This window comes from Miniopterus schreibersii (assembly GCF_964146895.1).
Source record: "Miniopterus schreibersii genome assembly, chromosome: X".
Taxonomy (NCBI): Eukaryota; Metazoa; Chordata; class Mammalia; order Chiroptera; family Miniopteridae; genus Miniopterus; species Miniopterus schreibersii.
This window is the reverse complement of record NC_138104.1, coordinates 9,556,924-9,579,470: the sequence shown is the minus strand read 5'-3', so window position 1 is coordinate 9,579,470 and position 22,547 is coordinate 9,556,924. Positions and strand designations below refer to the sequence as shown.

Below are 22,547 nucleotides of genomic sequence, written 5' to 3'. Positions count from 1 at the left end.
TTTCAGGCTGTCATATTTCTAGAGAGGTGCCTAAGAGAGGGAGAGGTGAGTGCTAGGAATGGGGTTATAGGTGCCTCATATTTTTCACCCAAACCTGTTCCACTTTTATGTTTTATATATTTTTGTTCTGCATTGGAGTTCACTTAAAGATATAAGGCTTAAAAATTAAAGCCCATCCTGATGATCTCTATAGACCATTCTACCTCTGGCTTCTGATTCTGAAAGTCTTTAATCTTGAATCCTACAAAGAGGATGGTGTTCACTCCAGAAAGAAATCTTCCATGAGCGTGGACCAGTAACCAGAGAAGAACAGAAATCCAGGGAGTATAAGGAGTTGGAGGGTGAACACCTGAGTAGTATAAAGCTGAAAGGTAAGAACAATGAAGAAGAGGTTCAGGATTCATATTGTGGGTTGAGATAACAAACATCGTCAAAACCAGAAGATTCAGCTAGAAACTCATGCCCGAGGAGGTTAGAAGTTTTACATTTTCTCCGTTACATGATAGGATATAACAATGCCTGGTGGACAAAATGGACTGAATAAGGAAAAAGGTTAGTTAAGAGTGAATTTTGAGTATTAATTTTTTTGAGCTTTTACCAATTTGTAAGCCCTATGCTAGACCTAGGGTGGGAAATGAGAAAAGTAACCAAATATAGCACCATCTTTCCAAAAGGTTTCAGTATAGGTGGGCAAAATAGAAATTCTGAAAAATGCACAGAGTATTTTATAAGGTCAGGTGTCATGATGCTATAATAAATGTGCAAAGTACAATGGGAAAACTGTATGAAAACTCACTTCCATCTGAAACATCAGGAAAAACTATCTGAAAAGGAAGATTGGATTTAAGTTTGGACTTTAAAAAATCAATAGGACTTGGAGAGACAGGACATGGAGAGCTTTGCATGCCAAATTTAGGAGTTTGGAACTTATATGCAAAGAGAGACATGAGAAAGTTTTAAGCAGTGTACAAGGTAGAAGAAAGATGATCTGGTCAGATTTACATTTAAACCACTGTGGTTGTTATGTGAAAAATAGATTTAATAGGATTAAGGGGGGATTCAGAGAGAAGGAATAAAAGACCATTTCACTAATCCAGGCAAAAAAACAAACAAACAAACAAACAAAAGAAGTGTGTCATGATCTGGGACAGTGGCAGTGGAGAAGAAACTAATTCAAAAGGCATTTGAGAGAGAGAATTGACAGGATTTGGTAATTATTGAATATAATAAGTTCAGGGGGAGGAAAGTGTCAAGGACCGACTCAGGTTTTGGGTTTAAGAAACCAGGTGGTGTCATTCATATTCACTTAGATAGGGAACAAGGGAAGGGGGGGAGCAGGTTTAGAAGATTTCCGTTTTTGAAGGTTAAATTTGAAGAGCCTGAGGAACTTCCAAGTGGCGGTTTCAGCTGGTAGCTGGATATAAGAATATGGAGCTCTAAGAAAGCTGGTTTTCATATCTAACAACTGGGGCTTAGGAGTCCTTGGCTGATGGCTACTAAGGTTAGACAGTTTCTGGCAATAGAGACAGAAGCAAAATTATTCTTGGGGCCCCAAAATTGTGTCTGACCTAAATGTAGATAAAATGTTACTACTTTCTATTTTTCTTCACAGCTTGAGCCAATTAGATTATTTCCCCCCAACTAGTTGTTTGATCTTGGTCACTTTCTCTTATCTAAGCCTGAGTTTCCTCATCTATAAAAGTAATATGTTAAGGTTTTATATTCCTCAGAATTGTATGTTTTTATGAATAGTCTGTTGTTCAATATATTTAGACAAGATAGTATTATAATTTTATGCATCTTTACGAATTCTGAAAACTAATCATGGACTAATAAATTAATTTTGATTCTACTTACACTTGTGTTGCCTATTAGAAGTATATTCAAGAATACCAGTGAACTTGACTTAGGTTTGTTCAGAATTTGTATACAGAAATTCATAGCTGTAATTTAGGCCTGGAGTTCCCACTAATCAATGATCCATTTTCTTTTACAAAGGATCTTAAAATCCTACTCTAATTAGTGAACCCAGTCTTCTGTTTGACTGGGTATCATTCTCTCTCTTTTTTAAAAAAAATTGATTTTAGAGAGAGGAAGGGGGAGAGAGAGAAAAAAAAAATCAATGTGAGAGAGAAACATCTATCCAGTTGTCTCCCCCACAGGCATTGAACTCACAACTTGGGTATTTGTCGTGACTAGGAATCAAACCCGCCATCTTTTGGTATACAGGATGACGCCCCAACCAACTGAGCCACCCAGCCAGGGCTGAGTATCACTTTCTTTAAGATTTACCCCTATAAGTCTCAATAATTGCACATGAATTATAAGCTCACATTTTACAGACTCACAGTGGCAGTGATAATACAGCATTTGGGAAATACACATCTAGGAGATTTATGAATCCTTATGAAAGATATGGGCTGGGCTTAATTCATCTTAAGAGACACCAAGTAAATCCTCAATATAAGTACATACCTGGTAAAACAAAGGAATTTGAATCACAAAAATTTTTTTTACCCACCAACGTAGCATCCTCCTACCAAGAGGAAACAATGGACTCTAGGCATGATGATGTTGTAGAGCAGTGAGTAACAAATGGCATTCTACAGTCTTGGCCATGGGAACTAAAAGGTTGCACTTGGCACAGGCAAATATTATGAACAAGCCTATTTGAGTCACATATCCAAGGAAAGAAACAGCCTGCAAGTTAGATAACAAACTTTCTTAACATTTTTAAGATTGTAATTGAAGAGATATAGGCATCAAGAAAGGACAAATTAGAGAGGAAAAAGTACATGGGAGTGTGGAGGAAGGGGCTGACTCTGATCAGAACTACTAGGCTTAAATTCCCCAACACAGTGACAATATAAACAATAAGGAAAACTCCAAATATCAGGACCCCAAATTAAGGGGTATGTGTCATGTCAAGAAGGATGAAGTCAGTCACTATAGATGAATTCTCCATCAACACAAGCTGGGTATTATTCTTGACTAGTTAAGCTAGTTAAGAGCTCTTTAGACACATGTTAAGTGAAAAAAACAACAGAAAACTCAGTGACAAAGGTAAAACAGTCCCACTCAAAACACACAAATCCACAACACTCTCCAAACCTCCCACTCATCTATATTCTTACTTTAAAAGTCTTTCCAAATAGTATCAGTTTCCCAAACTTAATACTGAGACAGTGAATATGGGAGGAAAAAAGGGAAGAAAAAAGGAAGTAATGAAAATTCAGAAAGTAAAATGTACATAGAATAAAGAAGACAGTAAAGGCCTAGAATGCAAAAGGCACTTAATATTTGTTGAAGGAATGAATAAGTGAGGAAGAAAGAAAATGAGTGTCATTAAAAGATGTCTTTTACTGATACAGGACTACAAATTCAGAAAATTTTGGGTATAGAATTTCATCTCACTCTCCCTCACTTATATCATCCTGACAGATACCCCCCGTTCAGTATTTGTGATATTATTTCTGAAACTGGAAGTCACCAATACTTACTATTCTGCTTGGTCAGTAGAGGGTTTTCTGGACCTTGATCATCTTTTCATCAGGAAATTGTTGCAGAATCAGAATGCCCCTAAATGGCTATCAGAAATTGAACATAAGTCTAAAGATATCATTTCCATCCTGTGAAAGAGCAACCAAAGGATTCATGCAGCTCCTGGTGATCATCACCCGACTGATTCCTCTAACCATGCTTGGGACAAAGGTAATGCAATTATGCAAAACTAGTGGTGAATTCCACAAGAACTTGTTGGTCAGATCATTTTGAGCAAAGGACCAGGTCACAAAAGTGTTAGAGTCAGGTGGCACTGAGGCTAGCTGCTTGGACTCTGTCCCTCACTCTTTTGATATTAGATATATCACAGAATATCTCTAATGCTAGCTTGCTGCCTCACACAAATGCCTGGGTCTTGCCTAGATGAAGCACCAGAGAAGAAAATGGATAAATCCATGCAGATCCATCTCCATTTATAGAATCTTAACTAAATCAGAGCCTCTTTTGTTTACTGGATAGCCATCAGTAAGAGACATCTAAAAGAGATTTCTGTATTTGGTGAGTGGTTGGACTAGGAAACCTCAGAAGGCTCTCCCAACTTGGATTCAAAAGAAAGTCATGTCTGTTTCAATTCACCAGAAAACACAGGTTTATTTGGCAAAGTAGTCAATATGTCTGATTCTGAAGCCATATGGGCCAATTTGAATCCTGGCTTAGGAGATCATTGGTTCTGTGACTTGAGACTTAACCTACCTAAGCTTTAGTTTACTAATCTGTAAAAGAAAGGCACTAATAAGACCTGTCATGGAGTAATAGTGAAGATTAAATGAAATACTCTGAGTAAAGCACTTGGTACATATTAGGTGCTCACTGTATTCTACTTTCTTCATTCCTTCATGACCACTCCTACTTATGTATTTATTACTTTTTTTCTCCATTACACCAAATAGAAGCCAAGGTATTGTGTGTGTACACTATTATCATTTTAAACCAATAGAAGTGAACTTTAGAGAGACTGGCTGAAGTATAATCTCCATACTCCACTCCTTAATCAGCCCCCCTGCCACACACACACAGATAGGCCAGAGCAGATGAAAAAATAATCTTTTACTTGCTTTATTACTCCACCCAAACTGTTGGAGATAACTCCTGCTGCTGCTCAGCACAGCAGCCTGCCCAGAGGAACACGCAACAACTTATACCTCCAAATGGGGAAATTGGAGGAGAAAATATTGGACTGAATAGAGATAATGAAAAGAACACTGCCTTCAGAGATAAAAGATATGAGTTGTACTCCTGGCACTAATTTGTATTGTCTTTCAGTGAAAAGACCACTTAACCTCTTTGAGTACCGTATTTTCTCATATAGAAAACGGAAAAAACAATTCCCACTATACCTCTCTTTTAGGGTTGGTATGAGGATCAAATAAGATAATGAATGTGAAAGTACTTTATAAACTCTGAAGGGTAATACAATACACATGGAACAGATCCCTATTATTATTCCATCACGGAGGGTGGGAGAGGGAGGAGAAATGCGTCAATGGGATCATTTTCTGCTGCCTATTTCAGCTCCTGCTTACAGAGCTGCACTCTGTGCCCTCCCACTCACCCCCTACACACACATCATCTGCTCTGCCTCTCCACAGTAAAAGGTTCAACCTTTGAAGTTTTAAACAAATAGTTCTTAGCTGTTCACGTATCTTGAATCATTAAAAAAAAACAACAACATGTTTTTAATATTAGTTTTACATTCTTATATATTTTTAAAATTTCACATTTTAGGATAACTCTATTCCTTGATGTCTAAATACATTGTAGGCATTCAATAAATATAAGTTGAATGAATAAGTGGCTCCCTATTAGTCTTTAGGACATGGTGAAATCTTTTTTCATTAAAATAAGATTGAATTGCTTTCTCTTCCCAAAGGAAATAAACATTCAAAATTAAGACTTTATTACAAAAATGATTTTATACACCCCAACCATGCATGGCACTGCATTAACTAGTATCAATATAGCAGCCAGAATTGGTGTATTATTAACATGGGTGATGTGTCTTGGATATTAACTTATTGGAAATAATCAGGCACTTCTATTTGTTGAAGATGTAGCCATTCATGTTTAAAAGATGAATTCATGCATTTATACCTAAATACATGTACATTTATAGTACTGGTTCTTTAAAAAAGTATTTTTTGGTTACCCTTCTTTTAAGTTCTTTAGTTATGTAGTTCACTGGTAATCTTTTAAAAATAACATAACTTTTAGAATTTAAATAAAGGTACACTTATTTACTTATTCAATAAAATTTCTTGAGTGTTTAATAAATGCAGTCTTCCAAAAGATCACATGTTCCAATCCATCTATTTCCCAAAAAAGAAACAGAAATCCAAAGAGATTAAGAATTACTTTATTATGAAATGCTCCTAAAATTTTTAATTGTTTTATTTTTTTATTAAACATTTTTATTGTTGACATAATTGCAAGTGTCCTCCTTTTTTCTGCCCTTTGCCCACTACCACACCCCCACCTACACCTTACTTGGCCTTCATCAGACTGTTGTCTGTGTACCTGGGGTATGCATGCATGTTCTTTAGATAATCCCTTCACCTTCTTTATCCAGTCACCCTCCCCTCCCTCCCCTCAGGCACTGGCCAATCTGTCCCATGTATCCATGCTTCTGGTTCCATTTTTTATTTTAAAAATTTTTAATTTTTTTATTGATTTCAGAGAGAGGAAGGGAGAGATAGAAACATCAATGATGAGAGAGAAACATTGATTGGTTGCCTCCTGCACTACCCCTACTGGGGACCTAGCCAAGAACCTGGGCATGTGCCCTGACCAGGAATCGAAACGTGATGTCCTGGTTCATGGGTCAAAGCTCAACCACTGAGCCACACCAGCCTGACTGGTTCCATTTTGTTTGTCAGTTTATTTTGTTCATTAGATTCCACATATTAGTGAGATCATGTGATACTTGTCTTTCTCTGACTGGCTTATTTCACTTAGCATAATACTCTCCAGTTCCTTCCATGCTGTCTCAAAGGGTAAGAGGTCCTTCTTTTTCACAGCTGCATAGTATTCCATTGTGTAAATGTACCACTGATTTTTTACCCACTCACCTACTGATGTACACTTGGGCTGTTTCCAGATCTTAGCTATTGTAAATAACACTGCTATGAACATAGGGGTGCATATGTTCATTCTGATTGGTGTTTTGGGATCCTTAGGATATATTCCTAGAAGTGGGATTGCTGGGTCAAAAGTAAACTGTAATGTTATACTTGTGTGCATGGAAGTAATTAAGGTACATCATTACTGTAGTTTAAAAGTTGTACATGATGAGACATGTTTTGTTTTTACTGTATGTTTTTACTGAATGATCTGCTCCCCATACCAAGGCAAGTATGAATAAAATTAGGTTAAATGTAGCATGTGACATCACAGTCTCTTAGTATTTGTTTCATCTATTTTATTTTATTGAATACTGTAGGTATCTTTGGTTATTCTGGGTGAAGAAAAAGGACAAATAAAACATGGCCAGCAAAATAAACAAAAACCAAAGAAGTTAAGTGACTTTTCTAAGATCTCGCCATGAATTAGTGGCAAAGCTGGGGTTTGAATCCAAATCTCCTGACCTAATTTGGTGACCTTTCACAACACTATCTTTCTTTCTCCTTAATTTGTTTTCTGAAGTTATTGTGCATGGGACTTTTGCTTTTGGTACATTCATTCTTCTAATAACAGATGAAAGGTCATCTTCTGTCACTATATTTGAGCTATATGACCTTGAGTAAATATCTTGCTCTTTTTCCGTCTTAGTTTGTTCATCAATAACATAAAGCAGCTAGACTAGGTGGTCTCTGAGGCTCTTTTCAGTTTTGATCTCTAATTTCCCATGGCTCTGTGAATCAAATTGTACACAGATCATTGGTTGCTCTCAAAATCTGATGGAGGGAAGCTGAAGGAGCAAATCTATGTAGTTCCATGAGTGTATGCTATACAAACTACTCTACCCTAAACTGCCCTTTTAGCCCCAAAGTGTCAGTAATATCATATTGGTGTTTGGTCTCTGGGCAAGGCACTAAAGACCATTGAGGCAAATGCATGGGAGGCATGTTTTCTAAGCTTGCTAACTACTGTAAGGTAGAAAAAGCTTGGTCAAAGACTTGGTTGAAGTATCCAGGTTATGTCACAACCTAACTATGATCTTGGACAAATTGCTCAAAATTTATGTCATCAATTCCTTTATCTAAAATGGAAATATTACCTAACTTGAATGTTTTGTAGATTAAATTAAAAAATATATAAAGTGCTTAACAGATATATAGGTGCTTGATAAATGTTTTTGTTTGTCCTTAAAAATCCATTTTTAAAATTTTATGATTCCATGTATATGAATTGTCCAGAATATGCAAATCTAAAGAGACAAAAAAGTAGATTAGTTGTTGCCAGTGTCTTGAGGAGCAGTGCAGGAATGGTAGGAATGGGTTGTTTTCTGGTTTGTTTGGTTGTGTGTTTTTTTTTTTTTAATGTAAACTATCTCATCAATTATGTTTTAAAATCATTTTTATTGTTGAGAGTATTATAGATGATTCCCATTTTCCTCCTCTGCCTCCCTTCACCTCAGACCTTCACCACCCTATTGTCTGTATCCACTGGCTATGTATATAAGTTCTTTGGTTAATTCCCCCCCCCCCTTCTCTCTGAGATCTGTCAATTTGTTCCATGCTTCCATGTCTGTAGACTTATTTTTTCCCTCAGTTTATTTTGTTCAATAGATTCCACATATAAGTGTGACCATGTGATATTTGTCTTTCTCTGACTGGCTTATTTCACTTAGCATAATACTCTCCAGGTCTCTCCATGCCATCTCAAAGGGTAGGAGATCTTTTTTACAGCTGCATAGTATTCCATGGTGTAAATGTACCACAGCTTTTTTATTCACTCACCTACTGATGGGCACTTGGACTGCTTCCAAATCTTGGCTATTGTAAATAATGCTCTAATGAACATAGGGGTGCATACATTCTTACAAATTAGTGTTTCAGATTTCTTTGGACATAGTCCCAGGAGTGGAATCACTGGGCACACGTTTAATATATCTAAAACTTTTGACACTTATGCTACCAAGTACTTTATTTTTCCTTTATTTCAATATCTACCCTGACTTGATATGCTCATATGTTTACAAGTTTCTCACTTTGTTTTGTGATAAAAAAGTTCTAAAATTTATTGTGGTGAAGGTTGCACAATTTTGAATATACTAAAAAATACTTAATGTACACACATCTATATGTGTGAATTGTATGGTATGTGAGTTAATTCTCAGTAAAGTTGTTACCTAAACAAAGCAATCCTGATGAATACTGACAAAAACAAGTTCATTATAGATTGGTTATAATTGGCTAAATCTAAATCCTCTACTGACCTACAGCAGAGAATCCTGGTAAGCACTAGATGAGATCATCAGTTTAAAAGTACTTTGAGAAATTTAACAATGATAAAAGTAATGTATTCAAAGGAAATAATAAAATTGGAATTGGAGAAATAAAGACATGAATAATGGAAAGAGATATCTTGCTTACAACTGGCAACGTTAAAAATATAAGAAAGATGAGGCTCTTTAAGTTAATATATAGATTTCATACAATATTAATTGCCTGGCCAGGTGTGGCTCAGTGGTTGAGCATTGACCTAGGATCCAGGAGATTGTGGTTTGATTCCCAGTCAGGGCACATGCCAGGGTTGTGGGCTCAATCCTCAGTCAAGGGCATGCAGGAGGCAGCCGATCAATGACAATTCTCTCATCATTGATGTTTCTTATCTCTCTCTCCCTCTCCCTTCCTCTCTTGGAAATCAATAAAGATATATTTTTTTAAAAATACAATATTAATTAAAAATCCTACAGGACATTTTACAGATCATGACAAATTTATAGTGAAATTCAACTGAAAGGATAAGAAGATAAAAATGTCAAAATATACTATTTTAAGTAATGATGGTAGATAGCCTCTCAAAGTTTAAACATTAGTACAAAGCCATACTTATAAAAAAAACTATTTAGCATTGGGTCAAAAAAGGGGATTGATCAAAGAAATTGCATATTTCATAGAAAAAAGATCCAATCTCATAAAACATTTCCAGTTGGTTAAAAAGAACACACACACACACACACACACACACACACACTAAAAGGAGCACTAACAAATAAATATTGTTGGGAAAACTGTGTAAGCAAGAAGAAAAGTGAATTTGGGTATGTACCTCACACCATATGCTTCAATAAACTCCAGATGGTCAAAAAGTTATTCATAAAAATCTAAACTATAAAACTAGGGGAAAAACAGAACAGCATTGTTTGTCTAGCTATTGTAGTCATTGAAAAATCGGAAGTTATCAAAGCCAGGATGGTTTTCAAATGACTAAAAATCTCTTGCACACTGTACTGTAATAAAATAAAGATAAAATGTAACAACCAAAAGGGAAAATATACGCAATTGAGCAGAACTTTTAAAACACACCAGTCAGAACATATAAATAAATAATGAAATATCTGAGGTCAAGACACAAAGCTCACTAGATGAGTGGTTAAAGAAAATGGACAGCATGTATAGTAGGGTACACACTGAGTATATAATCACATAACGAAACATGTAACCTCAGCATAATACAATACAATTTAAAACACAGTTTTCCCAGCTTCTAGGTATGTGTATAATTAAGACCACTATCAGGAAACAGGTCACCATGTAAATTGTGGGTAAATTTCTGGAACACACTATGACAATGTGTAACTGCTCTTTGCTCCAGTAATTCCACTTGCAGGATATGTATATCAGTAAATCCCCATGTTATATGTTTAAGGGGATTTAATTATGTGTTAGATCCAATCCCTGCCTTCAAAGAGCCTACAATATAGTAGGGAAGGCAACTGTATATATATAACATGTTCTATCATAGAAATAAAGGCAAAAAGCAACAGGAATAAAGAAAAATAAATTTCATTCCATGTGGGTGGAACAGGATAGGGATGGGAAGAAGAAAGGTATTATGGAGGAGGTAACATTGACCATGAACTTTGAAAGGTGAGTAGAGTTTGGTGCAACATGGGAGTGGTAAAAAGACATTTAATGAAATATCCCAAGTGCTCGATAATTAGGGGATAGTAACAGGCTGAATGGCTATATACTCAGTAGAAACATACTTGTGATGTAACCTCAAGCCACATAAAACCATGACTGTACCTGAAAAAAGTCAAATAGGCACTCAGACTGTTGGATATACACAATGTTTGTTTCAGTAAAGTTTATCATGTTATATAATTTTAAAAAGGCAACAACTATATAAATATGAGTGCTAAGGCAAGCCAACAATTATTTGCTCTGATCTGAATCAGGGATTAAACTTTCAGAGACAGAATTTTGAACATTGGATTCTTGCAGTGTCTTCAGAAAAGTAAGAGTGGTGGTTGCTTCTTCCACTTTCATATCTCCAATGAACACAAGTTATCTGCTTGATGTGCCACTTCTCCTTCACCCTCTTTCCCCCTCACATGCTAACCCACTAAATCTTCTTTTTTTACCAAAGAAATTGAAATGCCTTGTCTCCAAAATCCCTGAGTAATGGAACATGAGTTAGGGGAACTCAGAACATCTGTCTTGTTTTACTAAATCTACTGACAGGGAAAAAGAAAAGCCCCCAGGATTGGGAACCTTAGTTTATATAAACTTGGAATTCATCAGCTCTGATTTCTGCCTGCTATATTCTTACCCAAATTTATTGTGTTTCCTCCGCAGACATAAAATAGAAATGTGAAAAGCAATTTAGAGTTACTCAATGAAAAACTTGTCTCTCTGCCTGAAGTTTTTCAAGTTGTAGGCCCTAAGCAGACATTAGGTTTTACTGTATGACCCAAATCAGTGGTTCTTGAAAGGACCCATGCCATGGTTCACTCCCCTCTACTGGAAATGGAGGTATTTCAACAAAAGGCAATGTCACTAAACTTACCTACAATGTCTTGTTATTTTTATCAAGGATCCTTTCAGCATTTCACTTGTCTCCCCAATTGTTTCTTCTGGAGGGACTGAGGCCTTTAGTTTCTTGGACTTCCATCCATATAAATAGCCACACATGGGCCAACTGTGTGGTAACCATACAGGCAATATACATCATGTAATACAGAATCATTCTCCCCTGAGAGAGTAAGAAGCTAATTGAAAGGTTGTTAGGTAAATAGGCCCTCTTTCCTTAATCAAATCTTATGTTTGTGCAAATGTTAGAAAAACTTATGCCACTAATTTTTTTTAATTCAAATCCCACTCAAATCTATTACTACACTTTTCTTTTTCTAATACTCCTGTGAGGTTAGTAGGCCATTTTTGGTACACACTTATGTATCTGGGCTGATTAAGATCAGGCTTTATCTTCAGGCCCCAAATTTAAAAAAATAATGGGCAGATTATCTGAAGAGATGAGCTCTGGCCTCAGCTTTGCCACTAACTAGCCATCCAGTCTTTAGCTAATAACTCCCTTTCTGGCCATGTTTTCTTATCTGTAAAACAAGATACTGGACTGGACAATTTACAAGGTTTTACCATTTCTAAGATTTAATGAGTTTAGTTGACAGACATGTTTCAGAAACAGCTGACTGTGCACCAAAATATATCATAAAGTTGGAAATATATTCACTTTTCAGTAAAACAAACTTCAGTCTGAATTTGGATTTACCACTATTGGTGTTACTTTTACCTAGTTGACCTCTCTGAGCCTTATCTTCCTTGACTATAAAAAGGAGGTAGTAATACTAACCTCATATGGTTATTGTGATATTAAATAAGAAAACAGGTAAAAAACATGACACATGATAGCCTCTCAATAAGTGGTAGCCATTATTAGCTGCTATACAGACTAATACACTGTAAAATTCTCTTTAGAAAATATTGTCACATTACTTATTTGTAAATATCTTTCTAGATTTCAAAATAAATGTGTAAATGGTGGACTCATTATATCTAGTAAATAGGTGTTTAAACAAAAAACACATAAAATAAAATAAACATGGATCTTCTCTACTTCCCCAGTAAAAGAATAGATTGGCAAGAGTGTAATTACAATTTTGGCAACCTGATTTTACATCTAAGAAAACTGAAATTATATGACTAGTCCAAAGTCACACAATGAGTTAATGACAGAACTGAATGTAGGACCCAGGTCAACTTGCCCCCAGATCAGTAGATTTTACACACCCAGCTGATACTTTAGACTAGGCTCTACTGCTATTAACAGTCTGTGGTATCAGGCAATAACAATGATAATAATTTTCATTCACTTTATTACTTAGCTCATCTGGGCAAGAAGAGGAAAACAGATTACTGGAAATCTGAGTAACTCAGGTTAAAACATTTTTTGCTAAATTTTGAGACAAAATAGCCAAATGAAAACACTTGGGTAGTTGCAGAAATGCAGAGCAAATTAATATCAATGCTTGTTGCCCTGTATCTAATCTTGTCCTCCTCCAGTTAGTATGACCATCTGAGGAGAGGATGCCACTTTCCATCTAGCCTGAAACCTAGAAGTTACCCTTAAAACCTTAATACTTCCTCCTTTCTCCACTCCTCCCTTATCCAGAGGTAAGCAAGTTCTTATCTTCTAAATTCCTCTTGCCTCTGTTCAATTCTTTCTACTCTCTCTGCTAGGTCATATTCTTTTCTCACTTGGACTACTGCAACAATCTGCTAACTGATCTCCATTTGGCATTTTTTATTCCTATAAAATACATTAATTATGTATAGCCGGTTGATCTTTTTAAATGAAAAAGTGCAAATTTATGTACTATTATTATGTATCTTGTCTTGTATACCTTTTTTCCTTGAGTCACTAATTATTTCATTTTCTATGACCAATTTGCTTTATAATTATTTTCATTTTTTGCCACAAACACTATTAAATATTATGACTACAAATATCATTTCTCCAAAATAATAAAATATGTTAGATTAACTTACTCAAAAAGTATTTATGGAGTGTCTATTATGTCCTGGGCACTAAGAATACATAGTGAACAAGATAAACAATATCCTTATTTTCAAGAAGCATGTATACACATATAATATAATGAAAAATACTACAATAAATATGTTAAATGCCCTGATGACAATTTAAAAAGGGTTCCTAGCTAAAAATAGTGGATTGGACACTCATGTTTATCTATAAATTACATAAAAGGACTATTTTAGAGGCATAGAGGCATAAGGTAAAAGAAAAACAGGAAAGAATATGAAAACAGCAGCATTTTAGGAAAAGCAAAGCAAAAGAGCAAATATTAACTGATTAGCAGATCTAAGAAACTTAAATCCTAAATCAGCAGTGAGAAAATTAACACTAAAATTTGTACCAATGATCTTACAAGAGGCTTAGAAATTGGCAGTATCAGGTCAGCATCAAGTACTTCTGTAACTGAGCTTGAAAGTAGAGCCAAAAATGTGAATTTTTTGAAGATGGTTTCTGAAGCAATTAGGCCTCCACATCCCCTCTGTCATTCTTCACAGCTGGGTGGTTCTCCTATATACTTCCCTCTCACAGAAGACTGGAGTCTTATTCTCTGATAATTAAAATAGAAGGTGCTTGGACTAGGTGTCTCAGATAGAACTGAGTGTGAGATTAGGTGAAAGCCTATCTATATACAGTATGCTGAGACCATCAGACTTCTTTTCCTACTTGGTACCCAGAAACCTATAGCAGAGGCTTGTAACCCCCAGATAGAATATTGGAAGATTATTTTCTGAGAGAATCTGACCAGGTTTATGGAAAATTACCTAAAAATAATTAGAAGTTCACCAATGGAAAGGATCCAGCCAAATTATATGAGAGTAAGGTCTACCATGACCAAAACTTTTAATCAACATTTTTGTGTCCTATTCAAATATAACCAAACATCTAAGGATCTCAAGATATAAATTAAATATATATATATATATATATATATATATATATATATATATATATATATATATATATATATTATGAAAGGGAGAGATCAAAACAAACAAGGGGGAAAAATAAATTAAGGGAAATAGATTTCAGGTAGATGAGAACTTTAAAAAGTCATTAAGATAATCAGAAATGAGAAAATATATTGTAGTCATTAAATAAGAACAGTATACTATAAGAATAAACATTAAATAAAAATGTAAAGCCTATCTATATACAGTATGCTGAGACCATACAGTATGGTGATTACCACAGGAAAAGGGGTGGGGAGGGGTAGAAGAGGGTAAATGGGGGATAAATGGTGATGGAAGGAGACTTTACTTTGGGTGGTGAACACACAGACAATATAAAGAAGATATATTATAGAATTGTACACCTGAAACCTATATAATTTTATTAACCAATATCATCCCAATAAATTTTAAAAAAATGAAAGAGCTGCAGATATTTTAAATAACAAGAGAAATGAAACTTTAATAGAAATAGTGGAGCATGATGTTGAGAAATTCTCATGAAAACTAGACCCAAAAAACCCCACAGATAGAAAATAAGAAAAAAAAAATTTAAAGATCGAACTAGGAGGCCCAACACAAGAAAGATAGGTTTTCCTGAAAGAGAACAGAGAAAATGGTTAGAGCATCATCCCAATATGCCAAGGTTGCAGGTTTGATCCCCAACCAGGGTACATACAAGAAACAAGCAATGAATGCATAAATAAGTGAAACAACAAAGCAATGTTTCTCTCTTTCTCCCTCTCTCTAAAATTAATAAAAAATAAAAAAATAAAAATCATTTAAGGAAAAGTCCTATAACTAAATAAGTAGTTTCCAGATTAAAATGAACAATTCAGTATTCATGCAAGACTGATAAAAGCAGACACACACTAAAGCATGCCATATTAAAATATAAGTACACTGAAAAGCAAGATTATATTTGAAGAACAGAAGTTGAGTAGGATGGCAAAGATGAGTAAGGACCATGACACTGCACCACAACCATTGTATCCAATCTATAAAACGCTGCCTATTCTACTCTAAAAAGACATCCAGTATTCAAATACTTTTATCTACCTCCACTGTACCATCTTAACACAATTCACTATTCTCTTTCTCTTGGAGAACTACAATAGCCTATAACTGGGCTCTCTACTTTCACTTTGGTCCCCCATAGCCCACCCTCCAAACAGCAGCCAGAAGTATCTTTGCAAAGTGCAAATCAGACCACTTTTTCCCCTTTTAATCCCCTCAATGGCTTTCCACTGTATCCAAAATTAAATCCAAAGTCTTCATCATAGCATTCTGGGACCCCATAATATGGCCTCTGAATAGCTTTCAACATTGTCATCTGTCTCTCTCACTATTTTCAACCACTCTGATTTTTGTTTATGTTCTATGTATATGCCCAGTACATTGCCAACTTAGGGTTTTTGCACTAGTATCTACCTACAATTCTCTAGCTTTTTTCATCACTCTTCACTTAGGTCTCAGTTCATCTGTCACCTCTTCAGAGAAAAATTCCCTAATCATCGTCTCTAAAAGTAGTCACTGACCCAGCAATTCTCTATTTCATTTTATTCATAGCAGTTATTACTAGCTAAGATTATGTTTTAAATTCATTTCTCTATATACTTACTATCCATCTTCACTCACTGAAATATAAGCACTATATGGACAAAAAATTAACACATATGTCTTTCTTATACATCACTGTGTCTCAGCACTTATAACACAACCTTGAATGCTATAAATGCTCAATGAATATTGCCTGAATTAATTTATTAATGGATTAACCATCAAGAGTTATAGTCTTGCCTGGCCAGGCATGGCTCAGTGGTTGAGCATCGACCTAGGATCCAGGCGATCAGGATTCGATTCCTGGTCAGGGCACATGCCCAGGTTGTGGGCTCCTTCCCCAGTCCAGGGCCTGCAGGAGGCAGCAGATCAATGACTCTCACCATTGATGTTTCTCTCTCTCTCCCTCTCCTTTCGTCTCTCTGAAATCAATAAAGATACGTGTGGTTTTTTTAAAAAAAGAGTTATAGTCTTTAACACAGTAACAGAATAGAGTTGCAAACACACATGGTTACATGGAGGCTATATATTATGGATAATCAAGCTCATCAAAGTCATACCTGAAGAGAAACTCTGCTATAAAATCCTCCAGCTTCTTTGTTTCCATGACTGCGGATAGCAAATGTGAAGAAAATACACACTAGTGAAGAAGAAATACACAAATGGTATGAGAGGAAGTGTGTATGTGTGTGTATGGGGGGGAGGAGGTTCCCTTTGATAGAAAGGAGGGTAACCAAATCCAGTTCCTAACAATAACAATGGAATAAATAATTTGTATTGCCCCACTGAAAAAGCCAGGCTGTAATGGATTCTCAAGAACATAAACTCACATTGATAGTATTAGATTTCCTTTTTTTATAGGCCACATGACAGGTCCCATTTAGGACAGCAATTGCTTTAGTCTGCTCAAGCTGTCATGAAAAATACCACTGGTTGGCTTAAACAACAGAAATTTATTTTCTCACAGGTCTGAGGACTGGAAATTTAAGGTCAGGATGCCAGTATTATCAGTATCTAGTGAGAGCTCACTCCCTGGCTTGCAGATAATCATCTTCTCATTGTGTCCTCACATGGAAGACGAGGGAGAGGGCGAGGGCGAGGGCGAGGGCGAGGGCGAGGGCGAGGGCGAGGGCGAGGGAGAGGGAGAGGGAGAGGGAGAGGGAGAGGGAGAGGGAGAGGGAGAGGGAGAGGGAGAGGGAGAGGGAGAGGGAGAGGGAGAGAGCTCTCTAGTGTTTCCTTGTAATGAGGGTATTAATGCTGTCATGATCAAACCTCACCCTCGTGACCTCATATAAACTTAATTACCTCTCAAAAGTTCAATCTACAAATACCACCATGTTGGGAGTTAGGCTTCAATATATGAATTTGGGGGCTGGAGTCCAGAGAGAACACAATTCAGCTCATAAAGGTAATAAAACTGATAGAGAAAAGAGGCAAAGTGTCAGAACTGCTAGATGATACAGTTGAATGAATAGAATCTACAATCACATTCCCCTTGAAATTTACCTAACTGTGGAGCTCACTGATACACTCCTACATTTCCAATTATTCAACTTCTAGAATTCCACTCTCTTTCCTACTACCTTTCCAAACCATCATGTGGTAAATATAAAGATTGTTGTCCTCTAAAGTCATCTGATAGGATCAAGTTACATAGCCAGGAAAGGAATTCCTTTGTGTTTAATAGGTAAATCCAATATTCATATTAAGGAAGTGATATGTTCAAAGTCAGGCTGAAAGTAAGATTTCAAGTCAGATTTGGGACACAGAACTCTTGTTCCTCAGCAATAGACTTTTTCTTCTGAGTACTTGGCTATTGCTCCAAAAGACCCATGCCTCAGGTTAGTTCTGAGAGAATTCAACAGAGATTTAAGGGCTGCTAAAATTCTGGGTCACTGTGACCCTTACACTGCATTTCACAGTTTAATTCTATCTTTCTGGACACTAAGTAACTGAAAATCAGGAAGATCCCCCCATTCTCCACCAACTTTGAATCTCATTAGAGAAGAAATACACTGTGTGCTTGTTTCCTTGGTACTTCAGGTGTCGAATTTTATCCTTTTCCGGGCCAATTAGGAGTTTGAAAGCACCCTGTTCTCTCGCCAGCTGTCTTCAAGGGCACTGTGCTCGCTAAGACCCAAATGACAGTAAATATTACTGCATATAGACCAATAATTCCAGCAGTTGAAAATATCAAAATTATTCCTGAAATCGAAGCATCAACTAGAAAAAGAGTTCCAATGATGTCCTGATTATGAAAAAATTATGGGCGTGTGAACTGTCACTTTTCCAGAACTTATGCTCTACAGGAAACCTTATATGTTAAAAACCCACCTAACTCTGAGTACTCAATTACTTTACTTTGCATTCTCTGGTTTACCTTTGTTTAGTTGTTGCTTTGAAAACACTACTTTGAGATACAGAGTTGTCATTTTGCAAGTATGTGCCCTCCTTAACTAGTGTGTTTCATACAGCCACTTCAGAGTATAGATTTGATTACCTGTGCTTTGTGTTCTCAATTTCACTTTCCTGCATTTCTTACCACTGACACAATAATTTAATATTATGGAGAAGCATGAGAGCTAAGGGTTGGCAAAATATCTCTTATCCATGAAATATAGCATGTTGAATAGTAAAATTTGACACCATGGGCTATGATTCTCTGCAACAATAGGAGTTATGTGGTCTAATTTTAATGCCCAAATATTTTTCTCCTGACTGCCCTTCACTAGACCCTCTATGTCCCAGTGTATCCCTTTTGGAGCTGCTAACGAAACCTTGATTAAGGCAATTACTGGGTGGAGCAGGGACACTATAGTAAACTAGTGTTTGCTGTGCCTGTCCCACTCCTGTCAGTGTTTCCTTGTTTCCCCCTTTAAATTTTTGATGTTAAAGATATTTGTGTGTGAAGAAAAGAAGGTAAGAAGGGGAGCCACTGCATCCTTGGACACCCTCTGCCAACTGGATGAGAATGAGAGGAGAGGAAACCTATGGGTTGCTTCTTTCACATTATTTCCTTAGTCTTAGTCTTGAAGAAGAACTTTAATACTGACTCCTCCCATCAGTGAAACAATGTATAAAAGGATAATATGGTGGTTCACCTTGAAGTGGTTGTCAATGAGGTTGCAAGTAGAGATTGTCTTTGATTTAGTTGACAAGCTGATACATGTTCCTAGTGTTTTTCCAAAACGTTTATTAAACAGAGTATTTAAAGGTATGTTTAATCTTTTTTCTCCCTCTTTTTCAGTTTCCCCATCTCAAACAGGAGCCGACCTGTCCCACCACCTCCAGATGACCTCTCTTAACTAACACACTCTTCTGTAATAGGCCCCTAACTACACATGTAGTATAGGCAAACAGATTCGGCAGAATTTAATTTTGCTGTCACAAACTCTCTCTAAGCTGGAAATTGGGAAACTATGAATTATACATCAAAACACATACAAAAAACCCACTGTGTTAGTTGAAAAGAAATTGTACTATCTCTATTTCTACTACCCATCTTCTAGTCATATATGATTACTTTCCCACCATAATATGCATAAAAATACTCAATTAGAAATCATAGAATTGTCAAATGTCAGGGTGAGAAGGGAGTGTAGAGATAATTTAATCTAATCTCCTTATTTAACTTTCTGAAAGTCATTCAGGTAGTTGAGAATAGAAGTGAGACTAAAACCATGGCCATGTTTACAATCCTTTGTGTCCAAACAAACAAATATTCAACCAAGAATTTAAGTGTTTTTGGATGCATCCTCCAAATTAAGAAGCATCAATCTTTTTTAATGTGTTTCCCCACCTTGTACTTCCTGAAAACTAGCAGTCTTTTCAAAGCAAAAATGACCCCATTCATCATGTCTGAATGCCCCTGCTCTTTTTCTCACTGCTTTGCTGTTGTTGTCATTTCCCAGGACACTTTCCTTCCCCTGCCTCTGAACAGCCCCCACGAATGAGCAATTCCTAAGTGCATTTGCTATGACGTTTGCAAAGGCAGCCACTCAAAGAAAAGGTCAGTGTCAGTGTACTATGTTTCTAAATATACCCCTTAAAAGAATCAGACATTACAATACTGAATACCAATTGTCTAAAGACTTCCAAAAGTCCTCTAGGAAAGTCCAAGACTCCTGAGAAAATGGAAAATCCAATGAAAGTTGTGATATATTTACCAAATTGAAAAAGGAATACACAAGTGGCATAGAGAAATATCACTTTTCTACTGACATGGGGGAATTGTGCTGAAGGGTCGGCAAGAGGTTGACACAACTCATTGCTCTATCTTTATACTCAGACATTTTTCTAATGCCTTGGAAACTCAGGCAGACGCCATGCATGTTCTCTGGTCACTAGAAAGAGGAATCAGGTCTCTACAGAGGCTCCAAACAAAGAAATGAAATCACAAAGAAAAGGAGTAATTATATATAGTCATTTTGCTTTGTATTTCTCATGTTAGCCATTCCCTGGTAACTATTAACCTGCTCTAAACTCTGAATTTTCTACAACACAAAATTACACTTGCTGTTTCTCTTAGATGCTGCCAAATATCATTAATCAGATGGTATACACAAATACATTCACAATCATACCCAACCTACTACCATCTAGTCTCACCTTCTACCAGTCTCTCCTATGCTATAGCCACACTGGACAGCTCTAAGTTACTACACACATCTTGTAATTTGAGGGCTCATATTTTCCCCTCTATATCTTTACAAATGGTGTCTCAAATTGCTAGAATGCTTGCATCCCCTTTTGATTACTCAAGGCTTATTTAAGAAGTAATTTTCCTTTTAATGTCTTCCATGATCCATACTGCCACCCCAAATTAATTGTTCTCTATATAATTTCTATTCTTCTATTAATTCAATTATTCACAATTTATTGAGTATCAACTATTTGTCAGGCATTTTGCTAACCATTGTGAATGCAGCAGAAGATAGACATAGTTGCTGACATAGAATTTACAGGATAAAAGGAAAGAGAAGTAGTTGCAATAAATACATAGTGGAAGTACAGGTGGCTATGAGATGTCAGTCAAGGACCTGACATAGTCTAGAGAGGTCAGAGAAGGTTGACCTGAAGAAGGAGCATTTAAATTGAGACCTGAAGTAGGAATATGAGATAGCTCTATATAGAGGATATTGCCTTCCAGACAGAGAATATAAGCATATAAAAAAACAATAAAGCAGGAAGGAACAAAGGAACTTGGGCTTACAAGGAACTGAAAAAAGAGGAGAGTAGCACAACAGAGGATTCAGAAGGCCAAGTATTACAGGCTACATTAATAAATCTGGACATTAAAGTAAGAGAATAAGAAGTCACTGAAAAGTATTAGCCTGGGGACCGTTTGGAGGGAACAAAAGTAGATGCAGAAACATGACAGTAGCTTGAAATACAGTGATGGAAAGCAGTGAATACATTCGAGAGATATTTGAGATGGGGAATCTACAGGACTTTAATAATGGGATCTAAGAAAAAAGATGTAAGATGTCAAGAATGACAAAAATTGATAATGCTTTATTTGCTTGAGGTAAGGAATAACAGAGAAGGCCCAAGATTGGTTTCAGGCAGTGGGGTGGATAAATAATGAGTTTGGTTTTGGAAATACTGAATTTGAGGTGTTTGTAAGATATACAAGTGTACGATATAACAAATAGGTGTATGGCTTTGGAGCTCAGAAGAGACAGATAAATTAAAGATAAGAAACATAATCATCAGCTTTAATATGGTAATTGAAGTGATGGAAGTACATAATTTTATTTAAGTCAAACAGTAGAGAGGGTAAAGAAAAGCCCTGTAACATCACAACAAACATTTATAGGTTATTAGGAGGAGCCACGAAAGGAGCTGAAGAAATGATCAGAAAGATAGAAGGAAAACCATGGGGGTGAGGGTTCTCAATATTCAAGGAAATAGAACATATCAAGAAAGATAGTGATTATCTGAGGTGAATATTGTTGAGTTGCTAAAAAGGGTGGATTTAGCAACATGGGTGTCATTGTGACCTTATCAAGAGCTATTTCAGTAGAGTTGTGTGGGGCAGAAAACAGATTGGAGTGGGTTGAGGTGAAGAAATGGAGCCAGAAATGTAGACAATTCAAGAAATTTGTGTTTAACGGTATGTGTGAGATTGCTCAGTAACTGAGGGGGATAAGGGATCCAGAGGGGTTTGCTTGTCCTTTTGTTTGAACATAAGAAAGACTATACCATGTCTTAAAAAAAAAAAAATACAGTAGGGAAGAATTGGTTGAAGATATAGGAAAGACATTAACTGATGGCACGAGTCTCCTGGGAAAGCAGAAGGGAAAGGGATCCAGAATATGGGTGAAGGAATTGGCTATTAATAGAAAGAAGGATAGCCCTCCATGATAGCATTTAGAAAGAAGGGGGTAGTCAAAATTTCCATAGTCTCTTGGTTTGGAAGTAGAGTTTTATAGGTGGTGAGGAACTTTGCTGGAATTTTTAGGGAGAGAGAATGATGGG

General features: G+C 36.3%; 1 protein-coding gene across 1 annotated transcript in view; it reads left to right on the top strand.

Annotated features, from left to right (window-relative positions):
• Positions 1–3,573: 3,573 nt before the first annotated feature.
• Positions 3,574–22,547, top strand: part of LOC308551720 (uncharacterized protein) — a gene marked incomplete at both ends in the record, with an annotated part of 60,498 nt that continues 41,524 nt past the window's right edge. Inside the window, 1 exon segment of the mRNA XM_081126359.1 lies at positions 3,574–3,711. Coding sequence (XP_080982485.1) covers positions 3,574–3,711 — 138 coding nt within the window.